Here is a 19086-nt window from a genome sequence, read left to right as displayed (position 1 = left end):
TAACCCTAACCCTAACCCTAACCCTAACCCTAACCCTAACCCTAACCCTAACCCTAACCCTAACCCTAACCCTAACCCTAACCCTAACCCTAACCCTAACCCTAACCCTAACCCTAACCCTTAGACTTTAAGGTTTTTAGTAGCTTAAAGTTTATTTATATTAGGTTTAGGCCGGCTTTGCTTAGAATTTTACTTAGACCTAAGCCTCTAGCTTAAGTTTATAATAATAATATTAGCTTAAACCTAATATAAATAAATTTTAAGCTATTAAAAATCTTAAAGTTTAAGTAAAACTTTAAATAAAGCTAAATTAAACTTAATATAAATAAATTTTAAGTTAAAATAAAATGTATTAAGTAAAAAAAAAAAAATAAAACCTTTTTTTTTTTTTATTTTTTAAGTTTATTTTTATTATTTAATAATATATATATATAGCTATAAGTATAGCTAGTTTATTATATTTATTTATATTAGGCTTTTTAGTACTTTTACTTATATTATTATTATTTATAAATAGTTATAATAAATATTAATAAGTACTTATAAGAGATATATATATATAAAAATAATAACTTATAATTAGTTATAATTTTAATAGTAAAAAAAGTAAATAACTTAAATAAAAAAAAATAAAATTAACTTAAAATATAAATAAAAGTAAATTATATAAATATATTATATATATAGGTATTTTAGGTTTTTAGTATAATTTAATATAAGTTATAAGTGTAAAGTTAATTTACTTTTATAATAATAATAGCTAAGATTATTATAAAATAATTTTAGCTAATAATTATAATATAATATTAATTATATTAAGATAATTTACTTTTTTAGTTTTTTATTATTTTTAGCCTAATATAACCTAATATTATTTTAGATTTTATACTTATATAATACTTATATTATATATATAATTTTATTTAATTATAAAGTAAATTAACTAAAAAAAAAAAAAATTAATATAGTAAATTATATATAATATAGTAAATTATATATAATATAATAAATTATAATATAAGCTATATTATATTATAACTATACTATAAATTATACTAAAAATTATATATAGTATAGTTTTTTCGTTACAGCTGTGTTTATAAAGTATATTTATTATAAAAAAAGTTTAATATTTTTATTATTTCTTACTTAACAAATTATAAACCTTTAAGTATTAATATATTCTACTTTCGTGTAGGCTATAGCAAAATCTTATATATTAAATAGCACTTTTTAACAGCCTATAAGTTGTAGAATCGTACAGGTATATATGCCAACTCTAACAAGCGCATTTAATAATCGGGGGGTCGTCGCAAGTACGCTTATCAGGGTCACATTCGAAGTTTGCGGAACAACTACCGCCTTTACAGTTGCTGTTGCATTCCTCGTCTGTTTTATAAACGCCCGCTGAGCATTTTGTTGCATTTTTGCAGCTGCTGCATTGCCATCGGCCATTATCCTTCTTGGCGCATTTACCGTTACCGCCATTATTACAAAAGGCCTTGCACTGATCTTCATGCTGGTATTCACCTTCCACGCAGTCGCTGTTGAGAATACAACATGGTTAATACATGGTTATAACTCATCTGGTCACATCAACCCTCTCAACCCCTGGCGGGATTGCCATAAAATATGTCTTGCGGACGTAATAATAGGCGGTTTTCGAGATTCAGGAAGCATTCACTTACAATCCAAGCTCTCTGTCAGTTGATGTGAGCCTGCTGAGCCATGTAAACTTGCTGGGATCCACGCGTGACGCATCAAACGAATCTGTAGTACGGAGTAGAGTCGTCAGCGGATATTTCTTTCAACATGATTCCTGTCGCTTCACTGCCTCTCTTTCGCACCCAACCACAGTGTCGTGTCGAGTGTGATAGCCGCGAATAATAAAGAAACTGGGGAAAAAAGATCTGTTGAGCATTACTTACTATCCGGATCAACGTGATCGGCAAATGCTCTATTATCGTCGTCGTCGTCGCCTTCGCTCTGTGGCTTCATATTCCTGGGTAGTGGCACATCAATGTTCGGCCAACGCTTCATCATCCACATAGAGACAGCCGCTAGAGCCTATCAACATAAAAGAGCTCAATTAGCAAACAGACAACAAACAGACAGGCATAAATAAGTCAAATAGACTTGGTTGATGAAAGAATACGTATTGTACTAACCCAGGAGTGCGCATTTCGTAAGAGTTCTTCGTATTCTATTCTTGACCCGCTCCGGGCCTTGACCACAATTTCTCGCGGGTTATAAAATTCGATTTTGCCACACTCGGGATCCGAAACGTCCTGAAAATGAGCTACTTCATGGTACATAGTTACGGCGCGGACACCGGAACTCCATCTATTGATCTGTTGTTGAAGTAAAGGGAAGCTGTCCGCTTCGTAGGCAAGGTCTTTGAGGCTCGTAAATTTGGGCTGGTTTGGTAGCTCATCCAAAAAGCCGGGGCACAGGAGAATATAATACTCTGACCAGAACCATGTGCCTGGATACCTGTACGTTACTGCAGCCACGTGTTTGTTTCCTTTTTTCGCATTCACGCATACAACGTTATAATCTTCGTGAACCTTTTTAGGCAGGTCTGCTTCGTCGCAGAAAATGTAAGTGTACATGTTCATTATTTTGAAACCGTATAGGGAGCGGCCAAAGTGAAGACTAGAGTGCCTTTTAAAGTTTTCTGTTGGAGAGAAACGGTGAATAATAGTGTCAGTTTTTCTATGCCATGTCATCGATCCATGCACATTGGGTAAGAATAAGATGAACACTTACCCCAGAGTTTATCAGTTCCAATAATAGGCACCTGGCCCGACCTCATTCCAAAATAGTTGTCCATTGCCTTTTGATACCTGTTCCAGCGCGACCACTCATAGGGAGCTTTGCTGATATCTCCTGCCTCGAACCAAGCCTCCTGAACCTTTTCCAGACGGCCCTTGATCTTGCAGCTGTTATGGATGAGAAGGTCCATTACTCCAGGGCGGGCAAGAGAAGGGCCGACGGGGCTCATAGTTGACGGCTCTGGCTTAACTAGGTCAGTTCCATCCAGGCTGATTGCCCAGTCACTTGTGCCCAGGAAATTCAGAGCTCTGTATAGGTGTCTTCGCTTCTTCTTGTTGTCAGCGCTCATGTATGCCACCCACTCTGTCTCGTCATATATTAGAATATCACTTAGACTGGCATCGTCGTATAACTTAGTGGCAGAAGGGTTGTTCTTGATGATATAATCGATCTCGTTCTGGGATATATAGCCCGCCGTATTGGTACAGCGGCCTTTTGCGGCCTGAGACTTTGGCCCTGTGTAAATACACATTGGCCCAGTGCATCCTGGTGTAGCCATTTTGAACGAACGGCCGTAGCTGGTAACCCCGACAGCAATTTTGTTAGACGGTACGCCGGCTTTAGTAATCATGGAGAGTGCGTTAAGAGTCTCTGTCATATTGACGTGAGACCGAAGGCAGTTGCCAGCAGGGCAACCAGGAGTACTCCATTTGTTGCCATAGTCCCACTGCATTAAATTAGACTGAAAGAAAGTCCAAATCCGTTAAGTACCGTGAAACAAGCTTACCTGCCCGTGAAGATCATATGTCATGTAGACAACATAATCGACAACTTTCATGATCTGAGCAATAGGAAACCCTTTTAAGTACCAAAACGACGCTGGCGCCGCAAACGATATCGTCTTGTCCGCGGGCAAAAGTTGTTTGAGAGTGATAAGGAATTTCAGATAGTTAATACCCTCCGCAACGTCACCGGCGGGAATATCAGGGAGATCGGGAGCGGCAGGATACTCCCAGTCAATATCGACGCCATCCAACTCGTTGTCAATGATGAACTTTGCCATGTTCTGTGCCATCTGTAGCCGATGAGCCGGGCTAACACCTGTACGGAAGATGCCATAAGTGGCCGGGCTGATTGATATGGAGAGATCAGTAACATGTTAAGTTTTCTTTCCATTTCACGCCATAAATAAAGGCATGGTAACTGATACGTACTCTGTAGAAAACGTCCACCCGCCAAATGCTAAAATCTTCTTGACTCCGGTCAGTTGCTTGAAATAATAGAATTGATTTAGTGTTGGCCCCATGTTGACGTCGAATGTGTTCGCAGTCACAGTTGCAAACGCAAAGTGAATGTGAGTGTACTTTTTCAGGTCAATGGTCCGAATGTCGACCCTGTCACACATCTTGGTGAGACCGTAGCCTTCAAAATAGCCTATAGAGAGGAACGAAGCCGCAGGTTCAGGGCTTCTGATAATATTCATGTTGCAGTTGGAGATGCAGCCATTGGTGCCGGGCTTGTGTGTACCAGGGGCACCAGTATCAGCAAGTGATTCCGTGCAAAACTCAGCAGTGGTGCCGCAGTATCCCCAGCCCGAGCAACAGGCGTTCAAGGGACACGGGTTTAGTTTGGCGAGGTCTTTCCCAGTAAAGGAACCAGACGGCTTGCGCGTGCCTGGCTTCTGGGGGCCACACGCTACGCCATCTACTGGTGCCGGCATAGGAGAGTTGCCGTTCGAGAGGCAGATGATTTGGTCTTTTTGCAGACCAGCGCAACCCTGCCATCCCCAAGTTTCCTTATTCCATTTGTTCAATTCGTCCATTGTGATGCTGTAGCTAGTCGTGATTCCCCAACAGGAGTCGCCAGAGTCAACTTTCAAGGTGTAGCATGTTCCGTCTGCTTGTGTCTTGGGTCGCTTGTCCGGCAAGTCACCACCGGAGCAACAAACCCAGCGTCCCTTCATCAGAGTTGAACATATATGTAGCTTAGAATCCGAGTTGTACTTAGTGAACTGTGCTCCACTAATGCCACATTTTGAAGCGAGGGAGGCACAGCTATCGCCGTCGTCAACTTGTATAGTTCTACACTCCCCTCTCGCAGTCAGTAAATTGGCGAGGCTTCTGCGCGACTTTTTGCCCTCAACTTGAGTAGAATTAGAGGCGTTTCTCTGAGCAGTTGACAGCAGAATTCCAAGTTCCACACTCTTCTCAACAACCCGCATTCCTTGGCTCGGTAGGCATTCACCAAGGGCCCATGTTCTGAGAGCTTCTTGTACCCGACCAATATCGTTTCCTTCCGATGCAAAAATTCCAATTGTAGTAGAAGTTTTGGCGGCATTGTCACATATTTCCAGAGCCAGACTCCCGCTTTTGATGGCAGGTACTGTACAACGGACTCAGCATACGTCAACAAGATACGATGAAGCAATGAGGTTGGCAGTAAAAATACAATAGTTTCCAATGAGAAAACACATTGCATAGGAAAAGAAAAAAAAGTTTTTAAAAAAACACATACTATTGTGCTTTGATTAGCTACCAGAAGAACAGGGGTGATGTGATCGGATGTCCTCACCAATATTTGTGCAGAAGCTCAGCAGCTCGATCCTTCTTCAAATCGGCTCCCGCATAGAGGCCGACGAGCGCAACGCCAAACTTTGCAAATAGAATTACATTTCCGCATGCCGTATTCGAGCTGAGATGCGAAATCAAAAAGTTGGCGGCAGACATAGCGTCAGGCCGGGTATTCTCAGATACAACATCGAAACCGGCCTTGACAGTTGCCTCGGTAGTCGACTCTCCCGCACCACACTCTGAGAACGAGGCAGTTGGCAGTCCAGTAGCTGGCGGCGCAGCATCACCATCTTTCTCCGGGACAACTACTGCACTGGTTGAACGCTTGCCGTCGCCGCCATTCAAGGCGCATACCCGAATTGTCGAGTATCTGCTGGGGCCATTGTGGACATTGAATGCGAAAAGAAGAGGATACTTGCACAAGCTTAGATGGTTTTGGTCATATAATTGCGTCCAGTTGGCTGAATCGGGGCCTGCTTCGACGCAGTTCCGTGGGCAACCGTTTATCAGAGGCAACGCCCATGGATCATTCTGAGGTACTCCAGTAGGTATCGGAGTCAAGTCCCTGAGAAGCTCTTCTTCCGTCCAACCTATTTTGTTTTTCAAGGTATCTGCTTCCTGGGCGAAAGCGTGGCCCAAAGCCAAGAGAAGAGCAGCCAGTTGCGGCCACAGCGTACACTGCCGCATTGTTTGGTGGATGGATTAAGCCTTTCCTGCCCGAACTCGCAGGTGTTGCCAGATTCCCGGTTTTTACATGCTTTTAGCGTATGACTCTGGACCCGGTGCTCTTATATGTTTACTCGGTCTCCTCAGTTCCCTTGCTTTTTTAAACGTTTACATCAGGTCAACCTCGGGTGGCACATGCTGACACGCCAAGGAATTTCGGAATACAAAAGTGACGGCAATTATGGAATTCGTCTAGTATACCTCTCAGGTCATTTTCTTGGCATTAATAAAGATTTCGAATACAATAAGTGGGTTGGAAGGCTGAGTGGACTAACATGGAGATGAATTGTAAGGGGCCCGATGTAATATCGGCCTGTTGACACATCCCACATGCTCTGAAGACTTTTCCGTCGACATTTTTGCCCGAGGAGATTTCCAACACTGGAGGAGTGTGGAGTAATACAGGACTAGAAAGATTGGCCACCAGGAGCCGTAGCAAATATTGTGACGTTGCTGCATGAAGTTATCGTTCGAGGCCCACAAATAGGGGGCCTACAGACGGCACGGGCTGTTGTTCTCCTGGCACAATAGTTTCTTGCACCCTGACAGGGCTCCAGTTCAGTGCAAAATTTTCTTCTCTTGCTCATTTCGGTATCTCATGATCCAGTTCGCATCCGGTGAGCCTCAGAACTTACCTGAAGTATACATCTCCTCTTGACTGGAAGAGGAAGTCGCCGAGGAGAGAGTTATTGGATAGCCGACTGTGAATTGCTTATCTTGCGTCGTTGACCACATAAAAATGCTAAAAGATGCAGAAAGCTGTGGAGCCTTCGCCACATGTAAGCGCCTTGTGTCCTGTCCTTGTATATACATGTGGCATTGCTATCTTTCTTTGACCTGACAAATACCAGCAAGGCTTATCTGCTGAGCTAGACGAACCAGACTTTTTCCACTTTAGCTTACAGCGTCTTGTTAATGATGGTATCAGCGTTTGCTTTGATTCTTTTGGCTTGTCTTACACAACAAGTGTTGTCTGGCGGTACTAATCAGCCAAAATACGCCTACGATCCCTCTACAACCAAATATTGTACTTTCTGGTATGACAACGATGACGGAAGCGTTGCATGCCAGGACATTCCCAATCAATGGTTTATTACTGATGAACAATGGATACGCTGGGTATGTGTATAATAACGAGGAACAAAGGCCGGCAAGCAGGTTAACAAGACAATTTTTAGAATCCAGTGATTGCAGCATCGTGCGGCAACTTTGTCATTGGCAAATCGTACTGCATTGAGGCTAGTCAGGAGCCAATCTCTGCACCACCTGCTACTCTCAAATCTACAACTTCTGGTAGTAGCAGCAGCACCAGTCTCAGTAGTTCTACTGCGACGAAACCAAACAAGTGGGTTGTTATTCTTCGGCCTTTGCGTTATCGAGTCGTGCTAACCGGAAACTCTCAACATTTAGTGGCATCTCTACTCCAACACCAACTCAACCAGGAATAGTTGAGAATTGCAACAAGTTCTACTGGGTGTCCCTAGGTGAAAGGTGTCAAGATATTGCCTCCAAAAACGGAATCCCTCTTACAGACTTCCTTAACTGGAACCCCAACGCTGGCCAGAAGTGCGGGAGTCTCTGGGCAGACACCTATGCATGTGTCTCGGTGATGGGCTATAAGCCACAGCCGACACCTTCGAAGCCCGATACTAGCGTGAAAACACCGTCTCCTACACAGCCAGGAATAGTGGATAATTGCGACCGGTTCTACCTTGTACAGGCAGGTGATTCATGCGTTACTATCGCAGCTAATGTTGGCATCTCTGTTGCTGATCTGCTTAAATGGAACCCCCAGGCAGGCAGCCAATGTACCGGCTTATGGGCGAATGCCTACGCTTGTACTGGTATTATTCCCGCCTTTCGCTTAAGGACACAGTACCATAATGACTGTACTGGCGCCGTCTACAACGACTTGTCTGTTAATGACGGTACCTGTATTCGCACTGGCTGCTCCGTTGCATCTCTTGATATCTCCCCTGAGGGGTATTGTCCAGATGGACAGATTCAGATCAGCTACTGGGAGAAGCCTGACTGCACAGGTAAATGGTTCGGCTATGGTTATGCTAATAAAGGCCAATGCCGGCGTCTATGGACCGAGGGATGGAAATTCAAGGCGCTGCACTTGCGTTGTGCGAAGAAGGAGGACGATTGTGTGAGCAGAAGGACATGTACTTATGACGCGGCGCCAGCGACAAATTTGTGCTAAGCTGATAAGCTTTCAATTTGTCATTTTTCGCGTATAATAATTCCCAAATTGCTTGCTTGGTTCGTTCTTACTCCTGAAAACATGAAAAATAAGCTATAAATACATTGTATCGCAAGCATGGCCGTCTTCGGCTAGACGCTTATATAGTATAGTTTTTATGGCATCGCTCTTCAGTAACTCGCTTCCTTATAAGGATTTTAAGAAGTCTGGTTCCCTAAAATGATTTTTTTAGATAATTGGAGCTGTTGTAGTTGGCTTAGTAATTTAAATTTATAGGAATGTAAATTTTATTTTGGTGTACCTACTTATATAGTCTCCTTGGTTTTTCTTGTTTACTTGTCTTATTTATCTCTCCTTTTATTTCTATCACTTTCTTCCCCCTTTTTTATCATTCTTTTTTTTTGGGTCTTGTTGGAATGTAGCCTGAGGCAGAAGTCATCGATCTGGCCACCTCACCAGTACATCGCCAAGGGTAAATTTTACCAGACTTTTCACCATTGTCGCCCAACAACACACTCGACAAACCACGTCATTCAGACAACCGCAGCGAGACGGCTGCTTCAGTACTAGGGATGGCCGATCTCGTATCACGTAGCTTAGTCACTAGAAGCGCTGCATTCACAACATTTTTCTTTTTGTTAGCCTCCCTGCCTTTCACCGCCTCGAGCGTAGTTGACCTTCGACCAGCCATTGGCTTTGACCTCGGACAGTCCTACGGGTAAGATGACTTGTTTGCTCAATAGCCACATGCTAATTTGTCACGCGTTCAGAACCGCGGTTGCACACTTTTCCAATGGAACTGTTCTTCAGCTCGCCAAGGTAGAAGGGAGTCAGCGCTACCAGGCCTTTTTACAAAGCGAGCTACAAAAGCAACAAGAGGCCTGGTGGTATCCTCCCCATGCTGAGATACAGCGCGAAGACCTGTCAAGGCTCTTAAAGCAATACATGGGAATCGGTGGGCCAGATGGCGCAGTAATCCTTGCCGAGATGCTTATTGCACTGCGAACCTCATCAGAAGCTGTTCTAGGTGCTCCTTTACCGGCTACAGTGGTTATTACCGCGCCGTATATAATCGCCTGGAGCTATGAAGAAACCCTACAAATAAGTTATATTAAAAGGGCACAAAAACTTGCGGGCTTACGAACTGTAAAGATGGAGAGTATGACGCCTGTTTATCTTGGCGAGGCTAATACTATTCTTGCGGCCAATAGGCGTATGCTATGTCCAGATCTTTTTTGTAACGGCCCGGAATGGACCAACGAGAACTTTCACAAATATGATGTGGTGTATCTTGTCAGGTGAGTGTTGTCATTATTAGATGGAAAATGGGAAACCTACCATTAACGTCGACACGCGTCTTTAGCTTAACAAATCACTCTTTATACACGTCATTTCAGATATCAACATGCTTCTTCTGGCCTGCTCGTAGTGCCCAGCTTGGAACTATTAACCCCAGGTTCGGGTTAAACCAACTGGAGCAGGCAAGTGACCAAGAGATATTTTGGCGTGAGCTTCAGGACCACCTCAAGTCCCGAGTGAGAGAGTATGTCAAGCAACCTGACAATTACCGAGAAAGCTTCCTCGTCGTCGTGTCAGGCGAGGCTGCGGATAACCCAAAAGTTGTAGAGGCCATCAGGGGAATAATTACAGACATGGAAAAAGACCCAGCTTTTAGGGTTGTGGAGACTGGAAAGGCTCCAAGGATTGAGCTGCTAATATCTGAAGATCCAACGTACGCGGCTGCCAAAGGTGTCGCATTCGGACAACGAATAAACATGGATTCGAGATACTGCGATGATTGGTTTGAAAGGGAAAAGGCAATGGGAGGGGGAAGAGATGAAGACAGTCGCGATGAGCTGTAGAATCATTGGTTGAATATCAGGGTTGTCTTGTAAAATACTTGCAACCCCTGTTACGTTGCCGAGGCGAGGAACTTGACGGCTGAACATGCAGCCCGAAGGGCGATACTGTGTACTTGGATTCGAATCGCAAATTACTCCGCTGGCATGCTGAAAGCTGCCCTCAAGACGTCATGCCCAGAAGCTATTCCTGAAATTTGCACTGTTCGTGTTACACGGAAAAGGCCCAACAGATCGTGAAGCGCAACAAAAGGGCTTCACCGATAATAAACCTGTTAGTTACACAGCTAGAACACGTGCCTTGGTAAGAGCTCTAGGCCTAGGCGTTCCTTTTATGTATATAAAGTAGTTACTTTTCCTTTTTTTCCTCTTAGTAACTCAGGATCTTTGATATCCTACGAGATTATTATTAAATTGAGCCCTTTTGCTCTAAGCCTTCTACGTTGAACCCTTGTCACAGTTCGGCTTTTCTTGCCATGTGAAGCGCGTAAGACATGTCCTTGCTTTGCTCAACTTGTACACCGAGAATCGAATGTGCAAGACATGGTAGATGTACGGAATGCCTTTTAGAAGAGGAAGAACCAAAAGGGTAGTCGGCCAATTTTCCCTGTGTCTTATCTCTGTTCAGACAAGATAGTAAATGTAAAAAAGCCTAATTGTAATGCGCCGATTATTTTAACTTAATATAGTTAAAACTCTTACTTTAAAAATTAACTTATAAAAAACAACTTAAATTAATATAATTTAAAAAAATATATAAAAAACTAAAAAAATATAATTTAAAAAATAAAAAATATTTATATAATAAACTAGTTATACTTATAGCTATATATATATATTACTAAATAATAAAAATAAACTTAAATTTTTTTTTATTTTTTTTTCCTTTTTAATATATTTTATTTTAATTTAAAGTTTATTTATATTAGGTTTAATTTAGTTTTATTTAAGTTTTTTTAGTTTAAAATTTATTTATATTAAGTTTAATCTAGCTTTACTTATATTTTTATTTAGATTTAAGCTTTTAATTTAAGTTTATAATAATTTATTATATTTAAAGTATATAATAAAAAGTTTTTTAAAGTTTTTAAATAAGTATTTAAAAGTAATAAAAATAATTAAAATTTATTATTAAAAGCTTAAATAAATAAATAATAAATTAAAATTAAAAATAACTTAAAAATACTAAAAATAATTAATATTTACTGTTCTAGTCTTCTACTATTCTTGGCCTAAGATTCTATGTGGGTGTAACGGCTAAGGTTCCCAAGGGATAAACTAGTCGTAGTTTATGTTGGCAGAGCCACTAGGGCAGTCAATCTGAGCAGTTGGGTGTTACGTTGGTAATAGGTCGTAGACCGTAACCAAGTGATCAGAGTCAAAGAGTTGTAAGCGAGGCTTATTCAATGTAATGATCTGTGTTGAAAGCTAAGGAGCTAGAGGCTATCTATGAAGCGAATTTGGGGGTCCCTATATACTACGGTTGCTAGTTATCGCGGAGGTGAGCATCCTCGATGCTCACTTCCAAACACTGGTGAGCGTTGTGCATGCTCACTTATAATAACTGAGCGTCCTTCCCATTGGTCCTGTCGTGCCGACCAATGTTCCGTGGCCCGTCATGCCTGTGCCGCCCGGCGGCTCCATGCAGCCGGCCCAACCTGCAGCCTACGTGCTGGGTCGTAACACGATGTCCCCTCTCCCATGGTCTTGTCCTCAAGACCTAGGCCTTGTTTCATAAGTAGTTCCTCTGCCCTTTTCTTTTCGTTGGTAAGTTCCTCTTTCTTTTCATCCTTTGTGATGTCCTTCTGACGCCATGTCCAGTCGTACCGTCGTTCCTCGTACCCGAAAGCGAAAAGATCCCTCGTTGAAGGCTCCTTCTACCTTACGGAACGATCGCTTGGCTGATTCCATTGAATCGTTTGGTTACGACGTCATGCCGTGTTCCTTTTGTTCCGCCCGTGGTCTTCGTTGCAAGATGATTGAGCGTTCCTCCAAGTGCGGGGAATGCGTGCGGCGGGGGCGTTCCTGTGATGCTTCTGGTGTCGCGATTAGCTCGCGTAGGTGTCCTTTTTGTGTGTCACTGTTTTTTGCTAATGAGTGTCCTTGTAGTTGGTCGCATTATTTCCGAATCGAAACGTTTGGATCAGGAGGAAGAGAGAGCGGAAGAGCAAATGCTCAAGGCTCAGGCTGAGTTGAATGAAGCGCTGGCCCGTCTAGCGCGACTGCGCCGCCAAAAGCGGCAGTTGGTTACCAAGGGTCAACAAATGACTCGCTTGGGTCTGCAATCGCTGGATGAGTTGGAGGAGGAGGAGCGTCGCGAATCCGAGGCTGTTATCGATGCGCAATCTCTAGGCGCTATTGACGTGTTGGATTGGAACGCTGTGTTTGGGGATGCCTTGTTGAATGCTGCTGGTGATACTGCCGTAATAGGTGCTGGCAATTCTTCAGGTGCTCCGTAGGTTCCCATGTGTTTTCCTCGTCTCCATAGCTTTTCCATTTAATGAGATATTGGCGTGTTTTGTTTCTTGTCCTCATGTCTAAGATCCGTTCTACTTCATATTCCGTTTCGTTCATGACTTCGATGTCTTCTTCTGCTGGTGCATTGTTTGGTGCTTTCTCAAGAAGTGAAATGTGTACTATAGGATGATTCCTCATAGTCTTTGGTAATGAAAGTTCGTAGTTGTTTGTCGATATTCTTTTCTTGATAGCGAATGGTCCTAATTTTTTGTAGTCCAATTTGTCGCTTGGTCGCGTTGTTTTGATGTTTCGTCGGAGTAGGTAGACCATGTCTCCCTCCCCAAAGATTGGTCCCTTCGATCTTTTACGATTATGGTATTGTGCCATTCTGTTTCGTACGAATTCCAATTCGTGTCGCATTTCTTCGTGCAATCTCTTCAGTTCATCTGCTTGCAGCATCGCTCGTTCTGCTTGCGGTCCTTCGCGCTGTGTTCGAAATACTTCGGGATTAAATCCGTAATTGGCGTAGGCTGGTGTTTGCTTTGTCGATTCTGATATCGAGCTATTGTAAGCCAATTGCGCTGTAGGTAACCATTTAACCCAATCGTCCTGTTGATGATTGATGTAACATCGTAGATACTGTTCAAGCGTCTGGTTCAATCTTTCCGTCTGTCCATCTGTCTGTGGATGGTATGCGGTGCTTAACTTGTGATTCGTTCCAAGTTGTGCCATAAGTGCTTGCCAAAACTTAGAAGTAAATGTACTTCCTCTGTCCGATATGATTTCTTCTGGCAGTCCATGGTTACTTGCTATTGTTCGTAAGAACACATATGCAAGTTCTTCTGCATTGCTTGCTTCTCTGTACGGTAAAAAGTATCCGTATTTTGTGAGTCTATCCGTGACCACGAATATGCTGTCATATTCCACGTTGGTCATTGGTTCTTTTGACATTGGTAGCTTCGTAATATGATCGAAAGCTATCGATTCCCATGGTCGTGTTGGTACTGGTAATGGTTGCAGTTCTCCGTATGGCTTATGTCGTGAAGCCTTACTTTTTCCGCATTGTATGCATTCGTTGACAACCTTTTCGACCATTTTCTTGATTCCTGAGAAATCGTATTGTCGTCGTATCTTATCCAGTGTCTTGCGGATTCCTTGATGTCCGTAGACTGGATGTTCATGCATTTCTTTGATGCATTCTTCTTGTAATTCTGGTGGTATCCAGATTTTCTCTCCATACATTGGTACTCCTCCTGGGTGGCATGTGCATCCCGTCGGTACGTCCCCAATGTGTTGTATATTGTCTGTTGCCCATTGGTGTATTTTGCCGTATACTGGGTCTTCTTTCTGTACTTTCAATATGGCATTCAGTTGTTTCTGCTGGAAATTGCCATTTTTATTGATCTCAAGGAGTGGTCCTGTTGCTGTAGGTACTCCTGTATCGTAGTCGCTTCTTCGACTTAGAGCGTCTGCTCGTCCGTTCTCGGATCCTTTTCGATGGATGATTTCGTAGTCGAATTCTGAAAGATATTCGGCCCATCGAATTTGTCGTCCATTCAATTGTTGCGTCGTCGCAAAATGAGAGATGTTCTTATGATCGGTATACACCTTAACTTTGTGTTTGCTTCCCATGAGATAGTGTCTAAATTCCTTGAAAGCATTGATGATTGCTAGGAATTCTTTGTCGTAGATGGGGTAGTTGAGTTCTGCTCCATGAAGTTTCTTCGAGTAGAACGCAATAGGGTGTAGTTTTCCGTCATCGTCTCTTTGTCCAACTTGTGCTCCTAGAGCAAAGTCTGATGAGTCGGTTTCTAGTTCCGTTTCTTTTTCTGGGTCGAAGGTTCTCAAAACAGGTTCGGATGTGATGAGTTCTTTGATCTTGTCAAAGGCACATTGCGCCTCATCGTTCCAATTCCACTGCTTATCCTTCTTGGTGAGTTCATCCAAGGGTGCTGCGATTTCGCCGTAGCTCTTGATGAATCTCCTGTAATAGTTCGCAAAGCCTCTAAAGCTTTGTATGTCCTTGACATTCTTCGGTGTTGGCCAGTTCCTTACTGCCTCAATCTTTGTCTTTTCCATTCGTATCTCGTTTGGTCGTATCGTGTGTCCTAGGAAGTCTACTTCCTGGGTATGGAATTTGCTTTTTGCTGGTTCCACTAGTAACTTCGCGTCTTGTAGCGCTTGTAGTACCTTGTGTACATGTCTTTTGTGGTCTTCCAGGGTTTTTGAGAAGATCAGTATATCGTCCAGATACACTACCACAAAATTGTCCAAATATTTTCGTAGTACGCTGTTGATCATTCGTTGGAATGTCGCTGGTGCGTTGGTAAGCCCGAATGGCATTACCAGGTATTCGAATAGTCCGAACTTCGTTCTAAAGGCTGTCTTCCATTCATGGCCTTTCTTTATTCGAATCAAATTGTATGCTCCCTTCAGGTCCAAAGCGGTGAACCAATTCATTCCGTGCAATCGGTCCCGTAGTTCCGATATTAGTGGCAACGGTGTTCGATCCTTCATGGTAATCGCGTTCAATCGCCGATAGTCCACTACTAACCGCAGTTTCCCGTTTTTCTTTGGAACAAACATAACTGGGTATCCAGCTTCTGATGTGGATGCTCTGATGTAGCCTTTCGCTAACATCTCGTCGATGTACTCCCGTAGTGTTTCGAGTTCTCTTGCGTTTAAGTTGTAAATCTTATGGAATGTTGTCGACTTTCCGTCTATCAATTCAATCTGATGATCCCATTGGCTGTGTTCTGGTAATCCGGTTTCTAATTCTTCTGCGAATAATTTTTCGTATTTCCGGTATTCCTTAGGGATATTCTTGAGTCTTTCTTCTTTCGTTATTGGGCTTTTGTCGTCTTTATCGTTCTCGTTCCTCTTTTCTCCTTCGAGTTTCTTGTTTGTGTTCGCGAGGTCTTTCCTTAAGGTGGCAATAACCTTTCGGATCTTGGCTTTTGTCTTCTTGTTGCTTATTGTTGTTCGTATCCCGGTTTGTAGCGCCGTCGAGGTCGTTACGGTGGATCCAATTGTTTTGACTGCTTTTCTGCCGCTTGTTTGTTGTCGTTGGTCCTTGGATAACTTGCTTGAAGGTTCTTTTTCTTCAGAACTCTGTTCATGAGCTAAGTTATGACGAAATTTCGTTCTTTCTTCCGAATTCTGCTGATTCTGTTGGCCTGAAGTCTCGTTCCACTTCAGTTGGCCTGTCCTCCAGTTGATCAGTGGGTTACTCTCCCATAACCATGGGTACCCTAACACTAGGTCGTGTTCCGATACGTCCATAACATCGAGTTGAATCACTTCTGAATGACTTTGAATCTGTACTTCGAGATGATCAGTCTCTTGGTTAATGATTCCGTCATTATAGGCAAAAAGTTTTCCTTCGATATCAGTTAACTCGTATGGTGCCTCTTTGTGTTTCCACGGTAGTTGGTAACGATTCACAACTCTGGGTGAGATATAGTTGCCCATCGCGCCACTGTCCACAAGTATGCGAACGCGATGTCCCATGACTTCGGCGTCTAATACCATTTTGTCGCTTCGTCCGTTCTGGGTTGCGTTGAGGGTCATTAGCGTCTTTCTTTTCATGCCAGCCTGTAGCCCTTTTACAGATGGCGTGCCTCGTTTTTTGAGTTTTCCGGAATAGATTCTTCTGCGATTTGTCGTTTCATTTCTTGGTACCATTCTGTAGGTCCAGTTCCGTTTTGCGGGTGCTTGAAGCAAAACCCATCGTCAAACATTTGACATAGGCGATTGTAAATTTGGTTTTTCATTTCTCCGTGTTTTTCGCATCTTGGGTTGTCGCAGTTTACCGCATATTTCCTGTTGCATCTGGGGTTGAACTTCTGTTCGTTGTACCACTTATCCAACTGTTGTTCACTGTGGTATGTTGATTCTGTGGTTCCCCTGGGGTCTTTCTGTTCGAGTATGTCTAATGCTCGCTGTGTCCGTTTGTATGCTGCTGGTGTTCCACATTGCCACTTGTGCCATTCCCTGGCCTTATCTACCATATGTTCTGAACAATTAGGTAGTGGGCATACCATGTGGTCTTTTGTTTCACATCGAGGTGACTTGAGTAGTAACTCCCTTCTGTGTGTTGGGATTTTTCCCTCATACACATACTGATGCCACTGCCTGTTCTTCGTATGTACATGTAACTGGCATGTGTCTGATTCACATACGTCCGTAGGATCTGTATGAGCTCGGCATTTGATGGGTGTGTTTGAATCGGGTTCCAAGATCATCGTTTGATCGTTATTGATTATCTTCACTCTCCATTCTAGGAGTTCCCATCTGAAGTATGGTGCTTTGATCGGATATCCTTTCATCCTGATCGGAAACGCATCCAATCGTGCCTTGGTTTGAAAGTGTGCCTGGCACATTGCAAACGCGCATGATGCCCATGCTAAACGTGTATGTTCCGCGTGTCTTGGTGAGAGTCTAGGATCGTCTTCCTTCTCTCCTTCCGGAAACCATAGTGTCTGGTTTTCCATTGCCGTGGTGGTGTCCACTGCTAGAATAGGAATTGCGAAATGTTTTCCTGTTGGTGCGGGGAAATATCGCTGTACAGCTTGTTCTTGTGTGGCTGTCAGCCTTGCAGGCGTTTCTTCCTCGCTTCGTTCGTCTTCGGACGCTTCTGGAGTATCTAGGATTGCGTTGTCGTCATCGACGCTCATTTCCCTTACTCTATCTTCCGGTTCGTCGAAGGTGGTGAGGATTTGTGCGTCTTGCTCCTCCCTATATTGTTGTTCCCTTCGATTCTTCCTTGCTTCTGCTTGTTGTCGCACCCAATCGAGAATTTCTTGGTGCGAGTCTTCGTCCAAATATTCTGGCGATTTTGGTTCATGGAGTTCCTTTCGTCCCGTCATTGCAAGCGTTCTCTTTTCCATTGATTGTTCGTCCAGGTCTTCTTGTACCAGTTGTTTGGCTACTTGCAGTCCGTTTCCTATGAAGTTCATAATTTTCTTCTTTGGTTTTCTTGGTTCTTTTGGAAACCATCCTCTTTCTTGTTTGCTGCTCATGTGAACGTAGCAGTTGTCGTCATAGCAGAAGGTCCAGTTGAGGTTCTTATGTTCCACCTCTGATTCGGTAACTTCGATTTTCTGTTGGTTAGTAGAATTGAGTTGTTTCTTACCTCCTTCTGGTACTGGCTTCCATTCTTTCCTGGGTTTCTTGCATTTATTGGCGAAATGTCCTGGTTTTCCGCAGTTGTAGCATTTCTTTTCCTTTTTGTCGTCTTTCTTGGTAGCGTCAAGCTCCATTCGTCCAGGGTTAAGAGTGTGACCATAGGCAATAGGTTCGTCACGCTTTCTGCGTTGATTGGCTTGGTAACTCTTCCCTTTGGCAGGGCTCCAGGTTCCTTTACCCTGTTTCTTCTGTATGCGTCGCTGATACTGTCTGTCGTCGATTCGTACCGCCATAGCGATGTAGTCCGATAAGTTGTCTGGTCTGTTCTCCCTGTAGAGTTCATCTTTGACTTCTTCCTTAAGTCCTTTATAGAAAGCTGACATAAGAGGTTCGTCCTCCCAGTCAAGCTGAGATGCAAGTTGTCTGAAGCGAGCGGCATAATCGGATGCCGATCCCTTCTGCTTGAGCCCGTCGATGTAGTACTCAGCAGCCCTAGCTTCGTCAACTGTTCCAAAGGCCTTTTTGATAGCTTTTTCGAATTCATCGTAACTTTCGAAAATGGTGTTGGTTTCTTCTTCGCGGTCGTCTTTTTCTTTGTTAAGGTAGTCCCTCATAATGGGTTCAAACCATGCGAGTGCCACTCCCGTCATACACCCTCCTGCGTGCAGTACCTTGGCAGAGGATTCTTCCATTTTGGTCGGGAATTGTCGGTGGTAAGCCCTGAGTTGAGTGAGGAATCCTTGAAGCGCACCCGGGGATCCGTCGTACGGTCCTGGTGCCCTGGGTCTAAGGATTTCTCCCAAGTCCTTTTTAATTGTGGCCGCAGTCGTGGCTTGTTCCTGCCGTTCTTCTTCCATCTGTTGGACCCGTTCCCGAAGGCGTATGATCTCAGCAAGCATGTCGTGAGCAGAGATGGTGGTTGGTCCCTCTCGGGTTTCATTGGATCCAGATGCGGTGGTAGTCTCGCGTGGTGCCATGTTGACAGTTATCAGGTATTGCTCAGAGTGACGCGGTAGTAGTCTGAACAAGAGCTTTCAACGTGTAACGGCTAAGGTTCCCAAGGGATAAACTAGTCGTAGTTTATGTTGGCAGAGCCACTAGGGCAGTCAATCTGAGCAGTTGGGTGTTACGTTGGTAATAGGTCGTAGACCGTAACCAAGTGATCAGAGTCAAAGAGTTGTAAGCGAGGCTTATTCAATGTAATGATCTGTGTTGAAAGCTAAGGAGCTAGAGGCTATCTATGAAGCGAATTTGGGGGTCCCTATATACTACGGTTGCTAGTTATCGCGGAGGTGAGCATCCTCGATGCTCACTTCCAAACACTGGTGAGCGTTGTGCATGCTCACTTATAATAACTGAGCGTCCT

The 19086-nt window shown here is 43.4% G+C and overlaps 4 protein-coding genes across 4 annotated transcripts; 1 reads left to right on the top strand and 3 right to left on the bottom strand.

Moving 5' to 3' along the window:
- Positions 1-1928: 1928 nt before the first annotated feature.
- Positions 1929-4597, bottom strand: KTXA_0 (Killer toxin subunits alpha/beta; the record flags this gene model as incomplete). Its single annotated transcript, XM_066130047.1, has 5 exons — positions 1929-2067; positions 2169-2677; positions 2770-3502; positions 3563-3905; positions 3990-4597. Coding segments are annotated over 5 exons (2332 nt in total), but the record flags the coding sequence as incomplete, so codon positions are not given.
- Positions 4598-5342: 745 nt separating this feature from the next.
- On the bottom strand, positions 5343-6032 carry G6M90_00g029880 (uncharacterized protein; the record flags this gene model as incomplete). The annotated part of the gene is made up of 1 exon (XM_066130046.1): positions 5343-6032. One exon carries the CDS (start codon positions 6030-6032, stop codon positions 5343-5345), a length of 690 nt encoding a protein of 229 aa, XP_065985942.1.
- A 957-nt stretch (positions 6033-6989) lies between these two features.
- G6M90_00g029870 (uncharacterized protein) lies at positions 6990-10139 on the top strand (the record flags this gene model as incomplete). The annotated part of the gene is made up of 6 exons (XM_066130045.1): positions 6990-7190; positions 7250-7416; positions 7482-8110; positions 8965-8995; positions 9048-9575; positions 9641-10139. 6 exons carry the CDS (start codon positions 6990-6992, stop codon positions 10137-10139), a joined length of 2055 nt encoding a protein of 684 aa, XP_065986117.1.
- A 2352-nt stretch (positions 10140-12491) lies between these two features.
- Positions 12492-18697, bottom strand: Tf2-12_2 (Transposon Tf2-12 polyprotein; the record flags this gene model as incomplete). Its single annotated transcript, XM_066130044.1, has 2 exons — positions 12492-16142; positions 16775-18697. 2 exons carry the CDS (start codon positions 18695-18697, stop codon positions 12492-12494), a joined length of 5574 nt encoding a protein of 1857 aa, XP_065985842.1.
- Between the last annotated feature and the right edge of the window lie 389 nt (positions 18698-19086).

Source organism: Metarhizium brunneum, chromosome 1, assembly GCF_013426205.1.
Source record: "Metarhizium brunneum chromosome 1, complete sequence".
Lineage (NCBI taxonomy): Eukaryota > Fungi > Ascomycota > Sordariomycetes > Hypocreales > Clavicipitaceae > Metarhizium > Metarhizium brunneum.
Note: the sequence above shows the minus strand (reverse complement) of the source record. Positions and strands in the feature narration are given on the sequence as shown.